Source organism: Camelus bactrianus, chromosome 11 (genome assembly GCF_048773025.1).
Source record: "Camelus bactrianus isolate YW-2024 breed Bactrian camel chromosome 11, ASM4877302v1, whole genome shotgun sequence".
NCBI classification, from domain to species: Eukaryota; Metazoa; Chordata; class Mammalia; order Artiodactyla; family Camelidae; genus Camelus; species Camelus bactrianus.
Window position 1 is genome coordinate 69,562,378 of NC_133549.1, and position 25,256 is coordinate 69,587,633.

General features: G+C 33.0%; 1 protein-coding gene across 2 annotated transcripts in view; it reads left to right on the plus strand.

Moving 5' to 3' along the window:
• Positions 1–25,256, plus strand: part of ADK (adenosine kinase) — a 414,549-nt gene that overhangs the window by 272,240 nt on the left and 117,053 nt on the right. For both annotated transcript variants that reach the window (XM_010963146.3, XM_045522789.2), the window contains exon 7: positions 9,474–9,644. In XM_010963146.3, coding sequence (XP_010961448.1) covers positions 9,474–9,644 — 171 coding nt within the window. The remainder of the gene's footprint in view (positions 1–9,473; positions 9,645–25,256) is intronic.

Genomic DNA, 25,256 nt, shown 5'->3' on the forward strand with positions numbered 1-25,256 from the left:
AGTGTGGGTACTCCAATGTGTTTGATATGTGTCCCACATCCTTGAAAAATGTGTCATGGTGTCTTAGATGTGTGCATGTGTGTGTGCATTGTGCACAATATATAGAAATATGAACTATATACAATCTGACGTGTATGTTTCTAGTATATTGCTTTTAATCTCTGTGATAGTGTACACTCACAACATTTTCCTTATCTTTTCCCCTAGAAATGGGTTTTCAGGATGCCTCACTTCCCTTTTACTTTCAGCAAAGCTGTGATAAATATCGTCCTGTGTGTTCCCCTAAAACTTATCTTTCCACTATGTCTTGCTTCCTTGTATTACATGCTTTTTGAGGGGTTTATTTCAGATGGAAGAAAAACTCATGTCTATGTTCACAGTATAGTTAAGACTTCAGGTATTTCAGTCCTAAAAAGATTAAAGTATATGTGGAGTGGGTGATTTTGTTGATGCTTCCAAAAGCAGCCACACAGGCAGGAAGATCTAGGTGGATTATGCTTTTCCACTGATGTGTTACATTCAGTCAGTGGTAACGTACGCTTTAGAGCATCACTACTTTATCTGGTCTAGCTTTCTTTTAGTGATTCTATTGCTGTCATTGCTATCAAGTAGTGCATATTCATAACACTGTAATTGTAAACGATTTATACGTTGTCTTAATGTTTGTCAAAGTCAGTATTTTTCTTACAAGCAAACAGAAACTCTGCTTTGTCAGAATTCATATTTGATCCTCCCACTCCTACAAGGAAATACATTTTGTACTCTCTGAGAGATTTGCAAATCTTGTAGGACCCATTAAAAGGAAGAAAACGTGCTATGTGGTTTTTGTATTTGTTATTTTTGGCTTCTAATTTATTAATTCTCTCAACCCTGTTCTCTGACTAGTGTTACTATGGCACCTTCGTTATGTCATGAAAAACAGACTAATTATGTTCTTTAGAACAGACAACAGTAGTACATCTTGAAATACAGCATCTGGTACTCTGAGCCCTCCCTCATCAGTGCTAGTCAAGTTTGGTGGAGCTCTCTGGTTGTCCAAATATTTTTCTGTTACCATACATTCTCCTTTATTTTCTCTTTTGTTTCTATGGATAGTGGTTTATTCTTAACTCAAGTCACTGATCTCATATTTAGTTTGTTCTGTTTTTTAGCCGTCTGTCTACTTGAAGAAGTAATGAAGACTTACTCCCAGGTGTTCATCTGTTTTTATTCATGTTTATTGAGTTAAAATTCTCACTATTTATAAACATCTTTTGTTTATACTGAGATTTAATTCAAGTGAATCAAATATTTTTATCTTTTAAACAGTAATCAGAGACTAATCAAACCACTTTACCAGAATTTGAAAAATTAAAAAATATTAAAAATTATCCATAGTTTTTCTATTCAAACTTAACCATTTTTACTTTTGGAACATTGTCTTCCAGTTTTCTTTTCCTATTAATATAATATAGTTTATAACCTTGCTTTGTACACACTACTTGTGTATCTTACGTTTCACTTAACATTTATGTAGCATAAACAGTTTTTAGTCTGCCACTTAGTTTTCAGTCATTATTTTTTTATCTTCAAAGTATTCTCTAGAACAGCACTGTCCAATGGAAATACAATACAAGCCACAAAAATAGTTTAAAATTTTCTAGTAGCCACATTAAAAAAGTAAAATGAAATAGGTAAAATTAATGTTAATAATATATTTTATTTAACTTAAAATGTCTAAAATAGTTCTCATTTCAGTGTGTTACCATATAAAATTATTAATTGTATTTTTAACATTCTTTTTTCATCCGAAGTCTTTGAAATTGGTGTCTATGTTACATTTACAGTCAGCTCAGTCACTTAGTTGTCAACAGTTGAAATGTAACCCTTCCAAAATAATAAAATCGTGTTCAGCAGAAAAATATTTTGTACTGCTTTCATTTAAAAGATTTTAATTAAATTAAATTAAAACTTTGGTTCCACAGTCACACTAACCACATTGCATGTGTTCATTAGCTACATGTGGCTTCTTAAAATTAAATTAAAAATTCAGGTTTTCAGTTACATTAGCCACATTTTAAATTGTCAATAACCAGATTTAGAATACGTACACATGCTAATTCTTACTTGACTTTTCATTCCTCTGTTACATTGTTCCCAAGTTTTCAATGAAATAAATGATATACTGTTATGTTCCTAATTGTGTATTTTCCATATTTGGGATTATTTCCTTAATGTAGACTCTGAGTTATTGGGTCAAAGAGTGTTAATTTGTTTATAATTCCTCGTGTATTTTCAAATTATTTTCTGAAAAGCAGTGTCAGTTGCACTCCCACCAGCAGTATTAATGTATTACTTTCACCAGCCTTTCTCTACCATTGAGTTACTCATGCTTCTTTTTAAAATATTTTATGTATGTCATTTTTTAAATTGAAGTATAGTTTTATAATATTTATAATATATAAGTATATCTGAAAATATATACATTTCAGATATACAACACAGTGATTCTATTTTTAATAGATTATATTTCATTAACGTTATTACAAAATAATGGCTATCATTTCCCTGTGCTATACAATATATCCTTGTTGCTTATCTATTTTATACATAGTAGTTCATATCTCTTAGTCTCATACCCTTGTCTTGCCCTCCTTGCTTCTCTATCCCCACTGGTAATCCCTAGTTTAGTGTCTATATCTGTATGTCTGTTTCTATTTTGTTATATATGATCATTTGTTTTGTTACTTTAGATTCTACAGGTAAATGATACCATGAAGCATTTGTCTTTCTCTTTCTGACTTATTTCACTAAGCCTAATACCCTCTGGGTCCATCCACATTGTTGCAAATGACAGGATTTCATTCCTTTTTATGGCTGAGTAGTATTTTATCATATACCTATGCCACATCTTCTTTATCCATTCGTTAGTTAATGACACTTAGGTTGCTTCCATGTCTTGGCTATTGTACATAGTGTTGCTGTGAACATTGGGGTGCATGTAGCTTTTCAAATTACTGTTTTCATTTTCTTCAGATATATGTATCCAGCACTGTAATTACTGGATCATATGGTAGTTCTATTTTCAGTTTTTTGAGGAACTTCCATACTGTTTTCCTCAGTGGCTGCGCCAAACTACATTCCCACTAGCAGTGTACAAGTGTTCCCTTTTCTCCACATCCTTGTCAATATTTGTGATTTGTAGGCTTTTTGATGATAGCTGTTTTGACAGGTGTGAGGTGATATCTCATTGTGTTTTGATTTGCATTTCTCTGATAGTTAGCAATGTTGAGCATCTTTTCATGTGCCTGTTGGCTATCTGTACATCTTGTTTGGAGAAATGTAAGAGTGTTTTGCATATTTTTCTTGTCTAGGAGTTTTATGGTTTCAGGACTTACATTTAGATCCTTAATCCATTTTGAGTTTCTTTTGTATATGGTATGAGGAAACGTTCTGATCTCATTCTTTTACATGTAACTATCCACTTTTTCCAGGAACACCTTTGAAGAGAGTGCCTTTCTGCATTGTATATTGTTGCTTCCTTTGTGGTAGATTAATTTACCATGGGCACGTGGGTTTATTTCTGGGCTCTGTATTCTATTGCATTGGTCTATGTGTCTGTTTTTGTGCCAGTATTTTACCGTTTTGATTACTTGTAGCTTTGTGGTATAGTCTGAAGTCAAGGAGCATGATCCCTCCAGCTTTGTTGCTCTGTACCTTCACATTGCTTTGGCAATTCAAAGTCTTTCAGGGTATAGGTCTTTCACCTCCTTGGTTAAGTTTATTTCTAGGTATTTTATTTTTGATACAATTTTAAATGAGATTGTTTTCTTGTGTTCTCTTTCTGATAGTTCATTATGAGTGTGTAGAAGAGCAACAGATTTCTGTGTATTATTTGTATCCTGCAACTTCACTGAATTCATTTATTAGTTCTATTAGCTTTTTGGTGGAGACTTTAGAGTTTTCTATATATAGTATTATGTCATTTGCAAATAGTGAGTTTTACTTCTTCCCTTCCAAATTGGATGACTTTTATTTCTTCTTCCTGTCTGATTGCTGTGGCTAGAACTTCCAGTACAGTGTTAAGTAAAAGTGGTGAGAATGGGCACCCTTATCTTGTTCCTGATTTTAGAGGAAAGGCTTTCAGCTTTTCACCGTTGGGTATGATGTTGCCTGTAGGTTTGTCATAAATAGTCTTTATTATGTTGAGATATGTTCCTTCTATGCCAACTCTGATGAGGGTTTTTATCATGAATGGACATTGAGTTTTGTCAAGTACTTTTCCTGGGTCTATTAAGATGATTTTTATCTTTTTGTTAATGTGTTTATCACACTGATTGATTTGTGACTATTGAATCACTTTTGCATCCCTGTAAATCATGCTGTATGATCTTCTTTGTATTTTGTTAAAGTTGATTTGCTAATATTTTGTTGAGGATTTTTGCATTTGTAGTCATCAGAAATACTGGCTTGCAATTCTTTTTTTTTTTTTTTTTTGTGGTGTCTTTGATTTTGGTCTCAGGGTAATGGTGGCTTTATAGAATAAATTTGGGAATATTCTATTCTCTGTTTTTTTGACAATACCATGTTGTTTCTTTAACTGCTAGAGAGGAATACTTGTCTCTTTATTTGCTAGTGTATTTTCCTTTCTCTTTTAATGGAATGCTTTTTCATGTTCCTGACTCATTTACCTATTGATATCCTAATGTTTGTTTAATTTTTAATTTATTTTTAAAGTTCTTCATAGAAGAAAGATATTAACCCTTTGTCATAGATGTTTTTCCTGGTCTTTTGCTAACTTTTTTTCCTCTCTTCTGGAATTGGAAGACAACCAACTGAAGGTTTTAATTTTTATGTAGCAAACCTTTAGATAATCTTCGCTGTCTAGGCTTGGAAGTTATTTCCACTCCAGAAATTTGATAATTGTTTCTATGTTTCTATTTCATTACAGATTGTGTATGTTTTTTAGAAAAGAAAAACAACTCTTTAATCAAACTGGAATTTTATGTGGTTCTGTATTTGTGAGAAAAGAAACGAAATTAAAAATTCTTAAACTTCAGTCAAATGCAGTGCTTACCCATCATTTATAGATGCACCTCAGTGAGTTACTGACCCACCCTTATGGCCACTGCATGTAAAATTTTATACATATGTGTATCTACATAGACCCAAATAGGTTAAAAATGCTGGTCTGAATGTTTCAAAACAATATAATATTTCTGCCCTGTTATATTCTGATCGGAGTATTAAACAAAAGGTTTTCCTGCCTCCCCATATCTTTGTGTATTCACAGTTCATAATTATAAGGCATGGTTACTCTATGCAACTTTATTTTCTTTTGAGTTAATATTCTTATATGTCCAAGAGTTATAAATTCCTAAACTTTACATAGGTATGTGTGTACCTTTGCATGCACACACATGTATATTCCTCAGTTGGAAATTATTTAAAAGAGTTTATGCTCTTAGTTAAGGACAATTAAAAAGAACCCTAAATGATCGCCCTAAATTGAGGTAAACAGTGGTAAAGAGGAAAAAAAAAAAAACAGTTCCTTTTCTTTTAGTATTTTTAAACAGTTCAGTTACTTAGATTCTCCCATATTTAAACTACCCTGAGAAATCCTGAGAGTGGTTGAATGACAAATCTATTACTTGGGATTTCCAAGCTTTAAGTCTGGCTCTGCTAAAGTAGTTCTTCAACTCTACCTTGCTCTTTCCCCGTCCCTTCTACTCTTATCTTTTTGTGTTGTTTTGGTTTCCATTTTAATGGATAAAATTGTCTTACTTCACCCTCAATTCTGATTAATCTTGTCCAGCCTCTTACTGTTAGAACCTGCCTTGCTTGTGGGCGCTTGTCAGGCCAAAGAGTGGCAGGGTTAACTGTTGTGTTAACTGAAATCTGTGATTAGAAAATCACAAGATTTTGTTGATTATATAAAGTATTTTTCTAAACTATGGCTGTATAAACTATTGGCCTATTTTTATTACAAACCTGACACTTGAAAAAAATGTTATAGTGGCACTGTTTTTATTTTTGGTGATAAAGTAGTCTGGAATGTGTGGCCTAACAAAGGGTATAAATCTAGAAGAAAAATTATGATTGGCATCAATTTTTAGTCTTCACACTCAAACAGAGCACAAATCCTAAATTGTTTAAATGCTAAATATTTACCTAAAGAGAAACAAGAGATTATTCAAAAATGGAATTAATTTGAATTGTGAATTTGCCCTATTTAAAAGCTGATCTTTTCTTTGTATATTCTTTGTAAAATTCACAAAAGGAAGTTATACTGTCCACATCGCAATACTCTTTTGTTGCGTTTTAAAGTAAAACACACATACAACATACACACATTTGGAATGAGGCCTAATTTAGACTCAGGGGCATACTGTTCTATACTTTAAATTACAATCAGATGTATTTTAGCACAGATCACATTTTCAGTCTGAAGTTGGTGAGAAGCCTAATTATTTGACCAGGTTACTATTTATGTAGACCATTCTATGGCTGTCTGTGGTTAATCCACAGCTGGCAGAAAGCTAGCTCTGGGAGGTTTTTATTTCATGCTGAAACTGTTTGGGGAGAAATAAGGAGAGGGGGACCTTTAAACTCTCCTCATTAAATGAAAACTAAAAAGCAAGTACATACGTATTACTATGGAGACAAGATGCTGTATAAACTGTTCATTTTAGTTCTCCAAGTGACAGAAATAGCAAAGCAGCTTGGATGATCATAGTTTGCAAGTGACATAGTATTTGGTTAAAAAAGTAAAATGAAAACATTAAATAATTTTACGTAATACTAAGATCTGCTACTTTTAGAACAGTTGGATATCAGTAAAGAATTTGGATTAGAATTTTTAAATGATGACAAAATTTCATATTATTGTTTTTGGGAAACGTTTTTATTAGAATTTCATTAGCATTACTTTACCAAGAGACAATTATAGTTTAAAATTCTCTCTTAATATCTCAGGACTTATAAGAGCAATAACCCTTTCATACATGGATCCCAGAACACATGACTCCTGCCACAAAATTAATATTTTAGTATTTTAATATTCAGTTTGAAGTTTGAAAATAATGGAAAAAAATCTTGTTGTCTCTTTAAATTTTTTGAGTTTGCATGATGGAAGTGGTTAGTCCTTCAGTTATAAGTGAATCTTTCAATAGCTTTCTTAAATAACTTTTAAAATAAGTTTCTTTTATATTTGATGGTTATTTCTCACGTTTATAAGCGAGCTCTTCCCTTCTGGTTCCCATTGTTCTCACTTCCTCTGGTCCCTTGCTCTGTTTAATGATCTCCTCTCCGCACCTCCCCCACCCCCACTTCATTCTTCTGTTTCTCTACTAGATCCTTTTCATTGAAAAGCAAAAATGCTCGAATTTTCTCCCTCCTAAAAACAACTCCCCTACTCTACTTCTCTCACTAAAAATATCTTTCTCTTGTTTTCTTCTCTATTGTCTATTCAAAGTAAGGACGTTATCTCTGGAGTCATTTGAATTCAAGCCCTATCACATATAAGCTGTATGACCTGGGAAGCGTTTCTTGACTTTCCTATCTTGCCTTCTTTTAATAACGGTATCTACCTCATAGGTTTGACGTAAGGAAAAAGTGATGAATAAGTTGAATATACATAGAGCTTTGCCTGAAATGTAAGAACTGCTCAGCAAATCAGATGCTTCTATTATTATTCAATGATAAAGGTCCCTAAATAATTTATAATCCTTACCCTTACTTTCTCACCATTTTTTTTAACTCTCTGACTTTACCTTGATACCATAAGTACTTTCTCCTAATCATCAAATCCTGTGATTTTTTGCTCAGTCCTTCTCTTGCCATTTGCCTTCCTCTTGGACTCTCCTTTACTTTTTCTCTTTCCACTCTTCCCTGGTTTTTGTTTCTCCCAATTCTGTCCTTTGCCCTCTTGTTTTTCTTCATTCTCTTTCTTGGTAATTACAACTCCCCTTTTACCGTCACCTTCTTCCACAGCCTTTCTCCTGAGTCCAACTTTCTGATAAATATTTGGAGGTCCCTTAACATCTCAAACGTAGTGTGATCACAACTACAGACTTTCTTTTATGTCTAAGCCAGGTTTTCGTCTGGGTTTTTCTGTTTCTCTTAATTGTAGAACCAGATTCAAAATCTTAGTAATCTTTGGACTCTTTTCTCCTTTGTTTCCCACATCTTAAACAGGTACTAAGTGCAGTATGTAATACTCCCAGTATTGTTTCCTTACACAGAGCCACATGCAGGCTTTTATTGACTGTTGCTGTCCAGATTAACCTTCCTCTGAATTCTTCTATAAGCTTGTTATTCTTTTCTTACAAGGAAAACTTCATTACCCATCATTCATCCCCACCCCACCTAATAGACTCCTGACCCGCCACTCAGGGTCCTTTGTGTACTTAACTCAGCTGACCTTTCAAATTTTATCTTCCTTTGCTCTTTGTGTGCTCCATCATTCACTTGTGCACCATCTAAACTAAATCCCTAGGTGGAGGTTATAGCTCAGTGTTAGAGCAGGTGCTTAGCATGCACAAAGTCCTCGGTTCAATCCCTAGTACCTCCATTAAATAAATATAACTAATTACCTCCCCCCAAAAATAAAATTTTTTAAAATGAAATAAACTAAATTCTTATATAAGCATCCATGTCTTTGTTTATACTTTCTTTCATCTAGAAAGCACATATATGTATATTTTTTAAAGACTTTTACTAATGTTTAAGATATAGGTAAATGGCATTTTAAAAGATAGCTTTCCTCAATGAAATTTTAATTAAAATATTTTTCTGTTTCCTTACTGAATTATTTTCTCATTATTTGAAAATTCTAATTCAGAATCTTCCTTAAAAATTCAGTATAGGGGAGAGGATATAGCTCAGTGGTAGACTGCATGACTGGGTCCTGGGTTCAGTCCCCAGGGTTCAATCCCCGCCATTTAAATCAGTCAATCAATCAATCAGTCTATCAGATTACCTTCTCCTCCACACCCCCCCTAAAAAATTTTTTTAATTCAATATAGATGTCTCATAAAGTAACAAGCTATGATATTAGTAAGCTAATTGCATTTTTAAGTAAATACCAAGTCACTTATAAGAATCTAAACTATTTGTAAGGAGCTATAAAGATCCAATCTGCCTTTGTTACTATTACTCTAATTTAAAAGTAATTATTGTCCTGAATGAAACGTTTCGAATACTTTTTTAATGTAGATTCCGAGAAATCTTTCAGTTTTGAGTATAGCAATCTAATATGAAATAAATAACGTCCTATTCTCTGATATAATGGCACACATCAAGCATACAGTACTCAAATGATAAACTTCTCTCCCAATCAAATGCTGCTGTTTTTTGCGTTGCATCTTATAACTGTATTATTAAAGTTTATGTTATGTGGGCTTTTGTATTTTGTGTAGATTTCTTTTACTCTCACTGAGAGTGACTCTGTGGAGATTGCGCTTCTGATTTCCTTCCTTTTTTTCTTTATCCAGGGTTTTTTTCTCACAGTTTCCCCGGAGTCCGTATTAAAAGTGGCCCGCCATGCTTCTGAAAATAACAGAATTTTCACTTTGAATCTGTCTGCACCATTTATTAGTCAGTTCTTCAAAGAACCGTTGATGAAAGTTATGCCTTATGTTGACATACTTTTTGGAAATGAGACGGTGAGTTACTTTTTTTATAAAACTACCTGGTTTGGTTTCTGGTTTGTGCATATGTTTAGAAATATATAAAAAACCTAAATATTCGCGTAAAATTCTTGAGAATTACATAGTAAAACTGCCTCAATTTAGACCACTCTACCTCAGTATTTTCAATATTTCCTTCAGAATATACTAACTTCTTATATAGTAAAAAATTGGTCTTTTAAAGAGTTAGGTCATTGAGGCTTATAATTTACATATAGTAAAATTCACTCTTCTTATTGTACATTTCTGTGAGTTTTTGTTTGCAAATACTTACTTGTCATGTGCCTGTGACCACAAGCAAGATAAAAAACATTTTCATCACCTCTTTCAGTCAACCCTTTGCCTCCTCCTTAGCTCTTGACATCAACTAATTTGTTTTCTGACCAGGAAAATAATGTTTTTCTTATGAAATTTTTATGAATTAAGGTAAGAGACATCTAACTAAAATTAATGTTTCATGAAGTTAAGTACCTCTTCAAAGTCTGAGTCTAACTTAACTTAATAAGGTATGAGTAAAATGTTGGATTATTGTGATTTGTATTAAATTTCTTTATTAATAGTATCATTTTTCCTAATATTTGTATGTTGTATTTGAAGGTGTTGAAGTGAAGGTTCATTTAAACTGTTGCAGCTGTTTCTTTTTACCAAGAATATACTTTCATTATAAATTAGTGGAAAATAACTTTTTTTGCTTATGTAACATTCATGGCTTCTTTCTAACCAGTAGACTTTAAAAATCCATGAAATAGGAAAAAAGAAAGAGAGAGACTTTTAGTGTATCTTCATGTGACCTGAGCAGTATCACTTGACTTGAATGCCATAGTCTTTATGTGTAAAGTGAAGGTGTTGTATTAATTATCCCAGAAGTCCTTTCTGATTCAAATTCTATGGTCCTAACATAGTTTGATTATGTTCACTGATTTTGTATCTAAATAAGGTAACTGTGATGTCTGCCTAGAGTAACATAAATTTTGAGCTGGAAATAGTTTATGAGTTATTTGTAGAAATAGTATGGTGTGAATATCTTTAAAGGCACTAACCAGTTGAAGAAATGCTACATTCTTGATGATTCACAAAGTGACAAAATGGCAAGAAACAGTTGTAAAAACCATGATCTCCCAGGTATCTATCTGTTCAAATAGAAGTCTCATTTGACTAAAATCTTTTGTTTTACATTTTCCCTATTGCCAGTTTTATTTTCTGAAGGGTAAAGGAAGTACCTAGTAAAAGTCCTACTCTACCTCTTTAAATAACATCCTCAGTATGGTGGTCTGAGAATCATTAGGAGAAATTTATACTTGAACTCAGTTCTTTACAGTCAGGAAAAATCAGAATGGCAATACTTAATATATACTCTAGATTTTAAGAAGACAAACTTTAAAACTGTTTTAGTAGATAAATATTATTCCAAGGAATGAGATTTTAGATGTAAAGACAGCTTGAGAGGATTGAATACCATCAAAAATTCAATTCTGACTTTAGAATCTCAAATGACCTTAATTAAAAAGAAAATGAAGAGGAGCCAAAAAAAAAAAAAATTGCAGAGCACACAGAAGACTCTTTAATAAGAGCTCACATTTGTAAAACACATGTAAAAAAGATGGAAAGCATTTATATAACCAGGAAATAATGCTAAAGGTTTGGCAGAGACATAGGAGAATAGAAAAGAATAGAGGCCCAAGAATGATTACGTTTGCAGAAAATGCAGATGATATCAAAGTTGTCTTCAATTGTTTTGGGGAAAAAAATTCCAAAAGCACAATCAACAGAAAAAAAATTTGGACTATATCAAAATTGAAAAGTTTCGTACATCAAAGGGCATTATCAAGAAAGTGAAAAGACACCCCATGGATGAGAGAAAATATTTGCGAATAATATATCAGATAAGGGATTAATAACCAGAATATGTATCTCAACAATAAGAAAACAACTCAATCCAAAAATGGTGAAAGGACTTAAATAAGCATTTCTCCAAAGAAGATGTGCAGATGGCCAATAAGCACATGGTAAGATACTCACCATCACTAATAATTAGACAAGTACACATGAAACCAAAATGAGGTATTACTTGACACGCATTCGAATGGCTGTTGTCAAGAAATGGAAAATAACAAGTCCTGACAGGGATGCAGAGAAATTCCCTTGTGCATTGCTTATGGGAATATAAAATGGTGCAGCTGCTGTGAAAGACAGTTTGGTGGTTCCTCAAAAAGTTAAACATAGAATTATTACCATATGATCCAGCAATTCAACTTCTAGGTATAACCCAGAAAACTTCAAATAATGAATTCAAATACTCATATTACCAGTGTTTAGCAGCATTATTTACAATAGCCAAAAATTGGAAACAAACCATGTGTTCTTCAGCAGATGAATAGATAAACAAAATTTGATATATACATACAATGGAATATTATTCAGTCTTAAAAAGGAATGAAATTCTGATACATGGTACAACATGAATCAACCTTGAAAACATTGGGTCAAGTGAAATCAGCCAGAGACAAGCAGACAACTATTGGATTATCCTGTAAGAATTCCACTTACATAAATACCTAGAATAGTCAAATTCGTAGAGGAAGACATCAGATTTGTGGTTACCAGGCACTGGGGGAAAGAGAAAGTTGGGAGTTATTATTTAATGAGTACAAAGCTTCTATTTTGATGACAGAAAAGTTCTGGAAATGGATAGTGGTGATGACTGCACAGCATTGTGAGTATATTTAATGTCACTGAATTGAACACTTAAAATTATTAAAATAGTAAAATTATATTTTATATTTTACCACAGTTTTTTAAGAAATCATTGATTCTACAAATGACTAAAATTAAAGTTTGACTAGAACTTAGGCAGATTATTAAATTCTTTTTCCCTACCTAGAAAAGGAAGTAGTAAAATTACAAACTTCTTCATGGCTACAAGTCATGTCAGGATAACTTTTTACTTTTTTGGTATGATTGCTATTCATTTAAATTCATTTCAACAGATTCATAGTACCTGTTACGGCAGACCAATTAACAGTGGGAGTATGGTATATTTGAGACAATTTGTCATAATATGGATTATAGAATAATAAATATTAGATACAGGGCAGTTAGATATTTTTGATATTTTTATTGAGCCAATCTCAGAAAGTCTTCTGATAAATTAATAGACTTCTAGTGCTATGCCTCAGTGTTTACCCTGAGCTTTGCTCAAGTTAACTATCAATGATTCGGATAAAGCTGTATTTGCAGGTAATGCAAATGCAGAGAATGCAAATAATGAAACATGTTAACAAAAAGCAAGTACGTTGAATGTCAAAATGAGACTTTCAAAAATTGTCATAGAAATATCAGTTGAGTGATGAAATTTAATAAGGATAAATAACAGTGATACCATATATGATTATAAAAAGCAAGTATGGTGTTGTTTAATCTTATCTTTATCCCATTGTTCTCCTTGAATATTCTAGTAATCATAAACTATCTTCGGTTTTCTAGGGGAAAAGGGGACATTTTATTTCTAAATTGCGATGAGGTGTGAAATATGTTTCTCAGGGAATATATATAGGATTGTTTCATCTGTCTCCCCCTCCTCCCATCAAAAAAACTCCTCAGATCTACTGTGCTTGATTTAAATTCTCAAAATGTGAACACTTACCTAAAACCAAACACACTTGGGCTCTTATTTTCTGCCTTGATACCACTTTCCCTTTCATAGGATTGCATAATAGTAATGATGCTTTAAAGCTTGTCTGATAACCTCAATATATCCCCCCCCAAAAAAAAAAAAAAAAGGCCTTGTCCACCAAGGCTGTCTCTTTGCAGGTAATGAAGGACAGTGATCCTTGTGGGACAAGAAATAAATGAGATGACCCCTGTGATTACCCCAACTTACCGCTGGGAGAGAATTTCCAGGCCATTGCACAGAGAAGAACCCAAGTTGAGTCTCTTTGAATTAAGGAGCCAGAGCTGGAAGTTCAGGAAATCTAAAGCTAGACAGCTGCAGTTTGCAATTCATAGTACCAGAAAGGAAAGAGCTGCATAAGAGAGAACACAGGAAATCTGCAGAATCCCACCCAAGTTTTTCATCTGAGTACTGATCAGCACAAATGTGTGAGGAAACTAATGAAGGCTGGGAAAAGAACCGCCTGAAAAGATCTGAGGGAATCATCCTCAGAGTGCACACAGAGCCTGTAACCCTTCTTATTCTACTAGCCAGAGTAGATAACCTCATAATTCATGGGGCTTCAGATTGAGTAGTCAGAATACTATTGGGGCAAAATTAGTCTAGCGTGAAGCTCCTGTGGTCTCTTCCAATAATATTATCCCAATATGCATATGGTCCCCAACTTTGCAATGGTGTGAAAGCAATATGCATTCAGTAGAAACCTTACTTTGAATTTTCATATTTGATCTTTTCCCCAAGCTAGCATAATGCAGTACAATACCGTCTTGCTGCTGGGCAGTGGCAAAAGCCAGTGCTCCTAGTCAGCAACACAGCCTCGGCAGTAAACAACCCATACACTTAACAACCATTCTGTACGCGTACAACCGTTGTGCTTTTCACTTTTAGTACAGCAGTCAATAAATTACATGAGATATTCAAAACTTTACTATAATATAGGCTTTGTGTTAGATGGTTCGGCCTAACTATGGTCTAATGTAGGCATTCTAAGCATATTTAAGTGGGCTAGGCAAAGCTACGATGTTTGGTAGGTTAGCTGTATTAAATGCAGTTTTGACTTAATGATATTTTCAACTTGCGCTGGGTTTGTCTGGGCATTACATCATTGTAAGATGAGGAAGATCTGTATTTGACAGCTTTTATGTAATGGACAAATTCCTTGAAAGACATAAAGTACCAAAGCACACTCACAAAGAAATAGAAATAGAGACATACAGGTTATATATTACATAAATTGAATTTTAGTTAAAATCCTTCCCACACACGTACACAAAAAAAATCCCACAAGGGCCACTTTGCTTCAGTGTTAAATTCTACCACACATTTAAGGAATAAATAATACCAGTTCTACAGAAACTATCCCAGAAAAAATGGAAGAGGAGGAAACACTACCAAAAGCAAACAGAGAATTACAAGAAAAGAAAATTATGGACCAAAATCCTTCATAAACAAAGATGTAAAAATTCTTAAGATAATTTTAGTAAATCAAATCCAGTAAATGCAAAAAGGATAATTCATCATGACCAGGACTATAGGATTGGTTTACCAATCAATATAATTCACAGTATAAATAGAAAACAAAAAGCATGATTATCATAACAGACACAGAAGAACACATTTATCAGAATTCAATATCCATTCCTGATAAAAAGCCCTCAGAGTACCAAGGATAGAAGGGAATTTCATCAACCCAGTACAGGACATTCACAAAAAAATGTACAGCTAACATCATACTTACTGATTAAAGACTCAATACATTCCTATAAAGTCAGGAACAAAGCAAGGATGTTCACCCTCTCCACATCTATTCAACACTGTACTCAAGGTTCTAGCCAGTGCCTTATTAAAGGCATGAAAAACACCCCCAGATTAGAAAGGAAGAAGAAAAACTGTCTCTCTTATCAAACACCATGATCATCTTTTTAGAAAGTCCTATGAAATCTACAAACAGCTGTTAAAAATAAGAGTTTAGCAAGGTTTTGGGATACAAGATAAACATGCAAAAACCAGTTGTAATTCTACATGTTTTTCTACATGTAATTCTACAGCAAACACTCAGAAATTACTATTAACATTACTATAAAAATGTATAACATACTTTGGGATAAGTCTAATAAAAGATACGCAAATCGTATATACTGAACACTACAAAATATTGAGAAAAATTTTTAGTGAACTAAGTAAATGGAGAGAGAGAGCATGGTCATTGATTTTAAGACTCTTGTTAATGTGTTGGTTCTCTTCAAGTTGGTCTGTGTATTCAACATATTTTAATAAAAATCCCAGCACACTTTTTGTTTGTTTTGTAGAAGTCAACAAGCTTATTCTAAAGTTAATATAAAGAAACACTGGACTAGAGTAGCCAAACCAACTTTTGAAAAAAGAATCAGAGGACCTACACTACATGGTTCAAGACTTACTATAAAGCTACAGTAATCAATACAATGTGGCATTGGCTTAAAGATAGACAAATAGATCGGCAGACAAATAGATCCATGGAACAGAAGAGATAGTTCAGAGATAGACCAACAATGATTTTTTTTAACAAAGTTTCAGAAGCCATTCTATGGAGAATAGTCTTTTTAACAAATCTTGCTGTAGCAATTAAATATCCATATCCAAAAAAGCAAGCTTCAATCCATACAACAGAAAACTGTGCAGCTATTTGAATGTCCAACATTTAAAAGTTTGACCATACCAAATATTTGCAGGTTATGGAGCTAGTAAAACTGTCACATACTCCTTGCGGGAATGCAAAATGATAATTTTTTGAAAAACAGTTTCCCTGTTTCATACTAAGTTATATATGCACCCAACATGTGACTTAGCTATCCTTCTCCTGGCTGTTCACCCAAGAGAAATGAAAGCATATGTCTATGTAAACACAAAGACAAATGCTTATAGGAAGTTTTACCTGTAATACCCAAAGTCTGGAAACAACTCAATATCCATCAACCTGTGGATGGATAAGCAAATTGTGATATAGCCATATATTAGAATACGGCTCAACTGTTTTAAAAAATGAACTATTTATTTTTGCATCAAAATGGATATATCTCAGAATACTTAACGCTGGGTGAAAGATGAGCTGCCTGACAAAAAGTACATTCTGTGTGACTCCATTCAAATTCCAGAAAACGCAAACTATAGCGACAGAAAGCAGATCCATCATTGGGCTGCAAGGCAGTGATCACAAATGGACAAGACAGAACTTTTGGACATAATGGATGTGTTCCTTATCTTGATCGTGATTGTGGTTTCAGAAGTTGTTATGTGTGTCACAGCTTATCTAATTAGATGCTTTAATTTGTGCAGATTATTGTATGTGAATTATACCTTAAAGCTATTTTAGATGAATACGTACTATATGATTCCATTTATATAAGTTTACAAATGTGAAAATTAATCTAGAGTTTTCAAGTAAAAAGCTCCAAAGAACCAATGTTAAAATGTAGTTGTGAAATAGGTGAGGGAAATTAAGAGATACCCCCTCACCAAGGAAGAACAATGAAGTGCCAAGTTCTTTTTTTTTTTTTTTTTTTTTTTTTTTGTTCACCGTGTGTCAAATTTCTGTTATTTCCATGGAAGATCCCTTATATTTCAACAGCAATATCAAGCCAGAGAGAAGTGCTTTGATAATCCTGGGTTTTAATCTTGACGGTCTATTAAAATTATCATACCTTATCATTGAATAATGCTTTAAAGTTACATAGGGTATCCACAAACACCATCATTTAATCAATTACACAACAGTTCTCTGGCTGGTTTTCTAGTGCATGTGAAGTTTTCTGCTTGACTCATGAAAAGTACTGTTGACCCACAAATGAAAAACAGGGAGTTAGGGGTGCCAAACCTAAATAGAATTGAAAATCTGTATATAATTTATAGTCTGCCCCCTACACTCAAGGTTCCAACAAGCCACATATCGTGTAATGCTATAGTATTTACTGTTGAAAAAAATGTGTGTGTAAATGGATTCATGCAGTTTAAACTGGTGTTGTTCTCAACTGTACTCAATTTTTGTTACGTTGTTATTGAAAGTCTTATTAGGAGTATTGATATTATTCCTCTCCTATGTTTCACTTAACTAATTTGCTTGAATAACATGCACTCTCCATTCCCTTGATAAAATATAAGTAGTGCCATGTGAATAAGGGAAGACTATTAGGCTGTTCTCTGATATACCAACTTACTTCTCTTCCGTACAAAATTGTCTGCATTAAAAAAAAGAAAGGCTCTTATCTGGTAAGTAATTTGTATTCATTATGTAATTATTTAATGAATATAATCTGATAAAATGTGAGTGCAAAGAGAATGAGAATTAATTTAATGAATTAAGTTTGGTTGAAAAACTCAATAAAGACAAATCACTTTAAAAAGTTGTTCTTGAATTAGATGTGGGCATGAAAATTACAAAAGTTTAAAGGAAGAAGAAACCATAAATATCTATACTCGAGTTCTTCACAGAAGTCTTTATATTTTGACTCTGCTTCAAGAAAGTGAAACTGGAATTCATAAACTATGAATTATGGATCTGGTTCTATAAGAAAGACTCTAAAATATGAACATACACACACTAGAAGTCTGGACCCTACTTTAAATATTAGCAAGTGATGTATCTTTCTATATTAATAAAATGTTTAGACTTTGTCAATTAAAAATTTCAAATTTAATCAATTTTCTGATTTATTAGCCAACCACTGTACCTTCCATTTCCTCATACATAAAGTGAGGAATTTGTGTAGAAATACTAGATGATCTTTTAAATTTTTTCTAATAGCTTAAAAATGTTTTAAATGAACTATGAATTCATTTTCTCAGGCATTCTAATATTGCATAATACTGACCAGATTTATTATCAGTCAGCAAAATCCTTGTTCTGAAGTATTAAATAATATAATCCCTAACAATTTTAGGTGGTTATTCTTTCTCATTGTTAAAATTAACAGTCGCAATGGTAATGACTTACAAACCAGATTTTTCCCATCTCTAACCCTCGCTATTTCTTTTCTCTGATTTGCCCAGGGAAAAGGATATTCTTCTCTAAAGAGTATCTGAAAATATTTGGTTGAGCTCATTCTGAGATAAAATAGAAGTGTCTAAGGGAATACCAATGCTGCATTAATGTAATAAAGACAAAGTACAAATTATGAACTGATGTGGTTTACTTTCTTTCTTTTCTTTTATCATGGTAAAAAATATTAACATAAAATTTACTATTTTTAAGTGTATAAATAAATCCCTTCACTCATTGGCTGTAAGTACACTGACAGTGGTGTGCAACTATCATCACTCTCCACTTACAGAACTTTTTCATCATTCCAAAACAGTAGCTCTGTACCCATTAAATAACTCCTAGCCCCCACTCCCAGTTCCTCATAACCACGTTCTCCTGTCTTTCTCTATATATTTGACTATTTTAGGTACCTCATATAAGTAGGATCATACAGTAGTTGTCTCTCTGGCTTATTTCACTTAACATAATGTTTTCAAGATTCATCCGTGTTGTAGCATGTATCAGAGTTTCCCCTTTGTTTATCCATTTATCTGTTGATAGATACTCAAGTTTGTTTTTACCTGTCGACTTTTGTTAATAACGCTGCTGCTGTGAACACCTATGTACAAGTATCTAAGTCCCTGCTTTCAGGACTTTTGGGGTATATAGAATTGGAATTGCTGGATGGTATGATAATTCTCTGTTTAACTTCTTGAGGAACCACCAAATTGTTTTCCACAGCAGCTGCACCATTTTACATTCCCACCAGCAATGCACAAGGGATTCCATTTTTCCACATCCTTGCTAACACTTATTTTCCCCTTTTTTGGCAGTAGCCATCCTAGTGGGTGTAATATAGCATCCCATTGCAATTTTGACTTGCATGATTTACTTTTTACCAAGATTCAGAAATGAATAGAGATAAATTTCTGTGTTGCCTCAATTAAAAATTCTTGGTAAGCTATTAAGTCGCATTTTGTACTTTTAAACTGTACATTTGAATTTATTGGTTGTTCTGTTAAAGTAGTTCTGAAACTACCCTTATATATAAATTCTTTAAGTGTTAACATTGTATTTTGCATTTGTTTCTGACATCTTCAAAGTTTAAAGCATTTTCATTCAGCGACAACCATTTGTTACCTAGACTCACATGTAATCAGCTTAATAAAGGACATCCTACATGTAGGTAATTATATTCATTGATGCCTGCTAATGCAAGCTGCTTTGGAGTCATTATCTAGCAATACATGACTAAAAGAACTTGATTATTATTATTCTTGTTTTACATTTTTATTAAATTAAGAAGTTTTTTTTGAATAGTGTCATCTTGCAAATGGTTCTTAAGAGTAATACCTTTCAAGGCTCCATAATCACTAGATAATTAACCTGCCAGGATTAAGTACACTCAACTTTGCCTCAGGATGCTTAACTCTCAAGTAAGGTCAATTATCTCATGATAATAACTGCTTTGTCAAGAGTTACCACTTAATTCCAAAACGTCACATCACGCGTACAATGTGCTTTTAAGATAGAGATTAAATAATAAAATACAGCTTGAAAATTGGGCAGAAGATTTCAGTTTAATTATTTCATACATATTAAGAATGCTACGTTTTAGATAAAACTCCCCCTCATAGACCTAGTATTTAAAATCTCCCAGATGATTTCTATTTATAAAGACTTTGTGTTACTCTGGTTCATCCATCCTTTTGCTGGCAATATTCCCACATTGTACATTTTCTTGCAGGGAAATCCATTTTAAACCTATTGATTCTGCAGAAGATTCAGTATATTAAAAAAAAAATCTCTAGTGCAGACAAGGAAAATTGAAATTACTCTTTCTTAAGTAATGATTTAACTTTTTCAAAAAAAAATCTTTTTTTAATCAATGAATGAATTAAGAAACAGTGAACAGAATCCTGCAGTTTTTTGTTGTGGTGGTTTTTGTTGTGGCCTAGTAGCTCTTCAGTCATATTAGGACTATGATTTATGGCCAAAAACAGGAATGCTACTTGATGCATCAGGACATTTGAAAGAAAAATAAAATTGGCTTTAGGTATTTGAATCCATGTTTTCTAAACCTGAGTAGCTGTATCTCCTTATAAGTAAACCTCAATCATCTTTTTACCAAACAAGATAGAATAGGTTAGCTTTTTCATCTTCTTTTACCTATTTTACAGGGGAGAAGGGCCTTTGTTGATATTTACTGTTTACAGTGTTAAATCCATCTTAATCTAATAGCCATGATTCTATCATTTTAATGATAATATAAAAATAATTTGAAAATAGCAATAGTGCTTTTGATTATAAATAGCCTTTGATAGACTCTGTCTTATATGAAGTATTTTGTCAGTGTCTATACAAAGATATCATTTGCTAATTCAATATCAAAATCTATGTAAATCTTTAAATTAGGTGCACCAAATATTATTAAGTGTTATACATACATACGTCTTCATCTAGATAGTCACTCTTTGGTTAGGGGACTTTTTTTTCTTTATAAAGGTTTTATTTTTAATTTTTAGAAAATCTTCCTTTCTCTCTCAAGTCTGTGTACATTTATCCTCAGAGAATTCCTTTTTTAATTTTTACATCTTTTTGTCAAATCTAATTCCTTAAAATACATGATTTCCAAACAGTTGCAGAGAGCCAAGCTGTCACCAGATCCATATTCTGACAGTAAAAGAGACAAGTCTTCTTTTCCTCATATCAAGGTGTTTCAAACATGAATGTGGGGAATATGGCTGTATCTAAAATGGTAATTCTACTCTTTTAAGATTACAAAAGTGCTTCGTTTCTTCCAAGAAAAGAGGGAAGTCACCTTACTGAGACCATATGTAGATCTTTTCATTCCAATTAAGACTGAGCTATGGAATCGTAAGCTTACTTAGCTCCTGGGTTTAAGTTTCTCCTTAGGGTCCTTCTGATATATTTTACTTGCCTGCAAAAAAAAAAAAAAAAAAGAGATTCACTGTAGCACAAGGGAGGTGTCTAATGTCAGTGGCATGTTGTAAAGATGTGCTGTGGGAAAGATTCAGAAGGCGCCAAAGGCTAAGTATATGCTTTGTGTCTCTCCTGCTTCCTCTCTGCTTAACTCTCTCCTTTCCTCCTTTTCTCCTCTGATCCCCACCAACACATACCCTTCCTTTTTACTCACTTCATCTCCCTCTCCCTTACCAAGCCACATTGCCTCTCTAGAGATGAAAGTTTTTTAAATCATTCCCAGACTCATCATTGGTAAAAAGCCGTGTAATTTGAAATGGTTTGAATTGCTATGGAGGTGATTATATTTTATGCAATAATTCCATTCTGTGTTGTTCAGTATTTCAATTAATCTTTTTATTTATTTGAGTGTTTTAGTTACTACACTACGAATTGTGACTATTTTAGTATTACTTGTATAGTGTGCCATGATATTAAAAGTAATGAGTTAATATTTAACACTTTTATTTAATGAATTTTAAATTTTTCTTACTACTAAAATTATAATGAAATTATGCTTGTAAATAAAAACTAAATTTATATGACAGAAGAAGAAACACAGGACTGTATTTAGAAAATCTGGGTTTGACTCATCTTGAATGTTTCTAGGCCTTCTTGTGTATGTATGTATGTATGTATGTATGTATGTATGTATTTATATTGAAGTATATAGTCAGTTACAGTGTGTCAATTTCTGGTATACAGCACAATGTCCCAGTCATGAATATGTATACATACATTTGTTTTCATATTCTTTTTCATTACAAGATACTGAATATAGTTCCTTGTGCTATACAGAAAAAAATTTGTTTTTATCTATTTTTATATGTAGTAGTTAATATTTGCAAACCTCGAACTACCAAATTTATACCTTCCTACCCTCTTTCCCCTAGTAACCTAAGATTGTCTACTATGTCTGTGAGTCTACTTCTGTTCTGTAGATGAGTTCATTAGTGTCTTTTTTCTTTTTTACATTCCACATATGAGTGATATCATATGATATTTTTCTTTCTCTTTCTGGCTTACCTCACCTAGAATGACAATTTCCATATCCACCAATGTTGCTGCAAATGGCATTATTTTTTATGGCTGAGTAGTATTCCATTGTATAAATATACCACAACTTCTTTATCCAGTCATCTGTTGATGGACATTTAGGTTGCTTCCATGCCTTGGCTATTGTAAATAGTGCTGCTATGAGCATTGGGGTGCATGTTTCTTTTTGAATTAGAGTTCCCTCCAGATATATGCCCAGGAATGGGATTGCTGGGTCATATGGTAAGTCTCTTTTTAGTTTTTTGAGGAATCTCCATACTGTTTTCCATAATGGCTACACCAAACTACGTTCCCACCAACAGTGTAGGAGGGTTCCCTTTTCTCACACCCTCTCCAGCATTTATCATTTGTGGACTTTTGAATGATGGCCATTCTGACGGGTGTGAGGTGATACCTCATTGTAGTCTTGATTTACATTTCTCTGATAATCAACAATATTGAGCATTTTTTTATGTGCCTATTGGCCATCTGTATGTCTTCATTGGAGAATTTCTTGTTTAGGTCTTCTGCCAATTTTTGGATTGGGTTTTTTTGTTGTTGTTGTTATTAAGTTGTATAAGCTGTTTATATGTTCTAGAAATTAAACTTTCATCAATTGCATCATTTGCAAATATTTTCTCCCATTCTGTAGGTCATCATCTTGTGCCTTTTTTCTTTGACATTAGGAGGATAATTGGCAAATTTTAAATAGGTTCTATAAATTAGTTAGTAGTATTTTATCAACAGTAATTTCCTAGCTTTGATAGTTCTAAAATGGTTACATAAAATGTTTACATTTCAAAAACTCCTAATGTCCTTTTTCTGATCCATATCTAATCCATGATCTCAGATTGCATTTAGGTATATTTCCTTAGTCTCTTTAAATCTGGAACAATACCTTAGTATTTCTTTGTCTTTTATGACCATTACACTTTTGAAGAGTACAGGTCAGTTTGTTTGTAGAAGGTCTTTCAAAGTAGGATTGACTGACATTTCCTCATAATTCTTTTTGATAAGGATACCTCAAAATGCTATTTTTTTTCATATATTATATCAAGATTTCAACTTGTCTCATTACTAATGGTTTTAGCTTTGATCACCTGGGTGAGAAGATGTTGGGCCAATTTATACACTTTAAAATTACTATTTTTCCCTTTTAATTTAATTAATAAGTATCTTGTAGGGAAATACAAGAGACCACGTAAATATTTTGTGCTTTTACTACATTTTTCACCCACTACTTTAGCTTCCTTTGATAATTCCCGCCTCCAACAATTACTGTGGTATTTGCCATATGGTGATTTTTCTATTTCCATCATTTATTAATTGGAATTCTATGTAAGGAAGAGATGCTTCTTCTCCATTTATTAATTTATTTGTTCATATCAGTGTAATTTATGGATATTTATTCTATACATTATATAATCCTTTGAAATCATTACTTTGTTTCTCCAGTTATCTCGATTTTAGCCATTGAGAGCTCCTTCATGTTGGTTCCTCTGCTCTTTTGATGTGCCCTGTTAATTTTTAAGCACTTGTTTACTTCCTGGCACCACAAGTTGTTCCAAGTTCATCTTGTATTTTCCGTCTCAGCTCTGAAATCATCCATTTCTTCATAGTGTTCTAGTTCCTTGGAAACTAATTTATTAGAGATTATATTTAGAAACCAAGAGCTGGGAACTAGGTGTGCTCAGTGCTACTGGGTGCCTTCTAAGCCTTCTCAGCAAACAGACCTAAGAAATATATGTATGTACATACATATACACTTTTATATCTATCTGTCTATCTGTATTTATATTAAAAATCATAAGACTGTAATGATAACTCAGATTGCAATCTAGCATCACAAGGTTAAAACTAAACTTCCCTCTTGCCTTGTTCATATTCCTTTTCCTTGGCAATAAGAAACCTGGCTTTCATTATCTGCACTTTAATGACTCAGTGCTCAAATCTAAAATACCGATAGTTTCAGAATTTCGTATGCTATTCCTTCTGTCTTTATCCTTACCCGTCTCCAATTCTATCTGACAAAATTCTACTTATCGATTAAAACTCAGTTCAAACAGTATCTTCCTCACTTTCTTTCCTCTTTCTCCTCCCCTCTCCACTCTATTCACTTAGTCATTTTTTAAATTTGATTCTGTGATATTTTGTGTATAATTATAATACATTATTTTTTTCTTAACATTGACAGTGTCCAGTAATTACTTGCTAATGTGTTTTCTCTTACACTGACACATTTAAAATATTTTAGGTTATTACCTAAAATATTGACCCTTGTTTTAACAGTTTTATCTACTCTATATAACATAATAATGCAAAATTAAAATTAACTTGTAGTTAACTAAACTTTGAATGTTCTATTTACTGCTGTCATACTTTCCATTCCCATCAAAAAATAAAAAGCTGTACATTACATGAGTTCTTTGGTTGGCTCTTGAATTTGAATGGCAACCCTAAAATTTAAAACTTTTGAAACAGTGTGAAGAAATTCCCTGCATATATATATATGGAGCAAAACTGAAAAATACTCAGCCCTATCATTTTTGTAGTTTAAAAAATGCACACATTTTTCCTGCCCTCTAGGCACTAGCATTAGGTGACAGTATGCACATTGTATGTTTGTGCACTTTGTTTTCCCTTCATCATTACTTTTTCCCTTAGTTTTGTTTCTTCAGCAACAGAGAAGACTGTTCTGACAGTCTCCCTGGAGTTAGTGTCAGACTCCACAGTTTTAAGGGCTCATTTCTCCACAAGACTGCCCCTACTCAGGCTGAACTTTGAGGGTCCCCAGGCCACCTACACTTCTGATCAGCTCGACCATGGGTTCAGGGATTGCCACAACCCTCTCAGGTTTGATAATTTACCTAGATGACTCACAGAACTCAGGAAGGCACTGTACTTA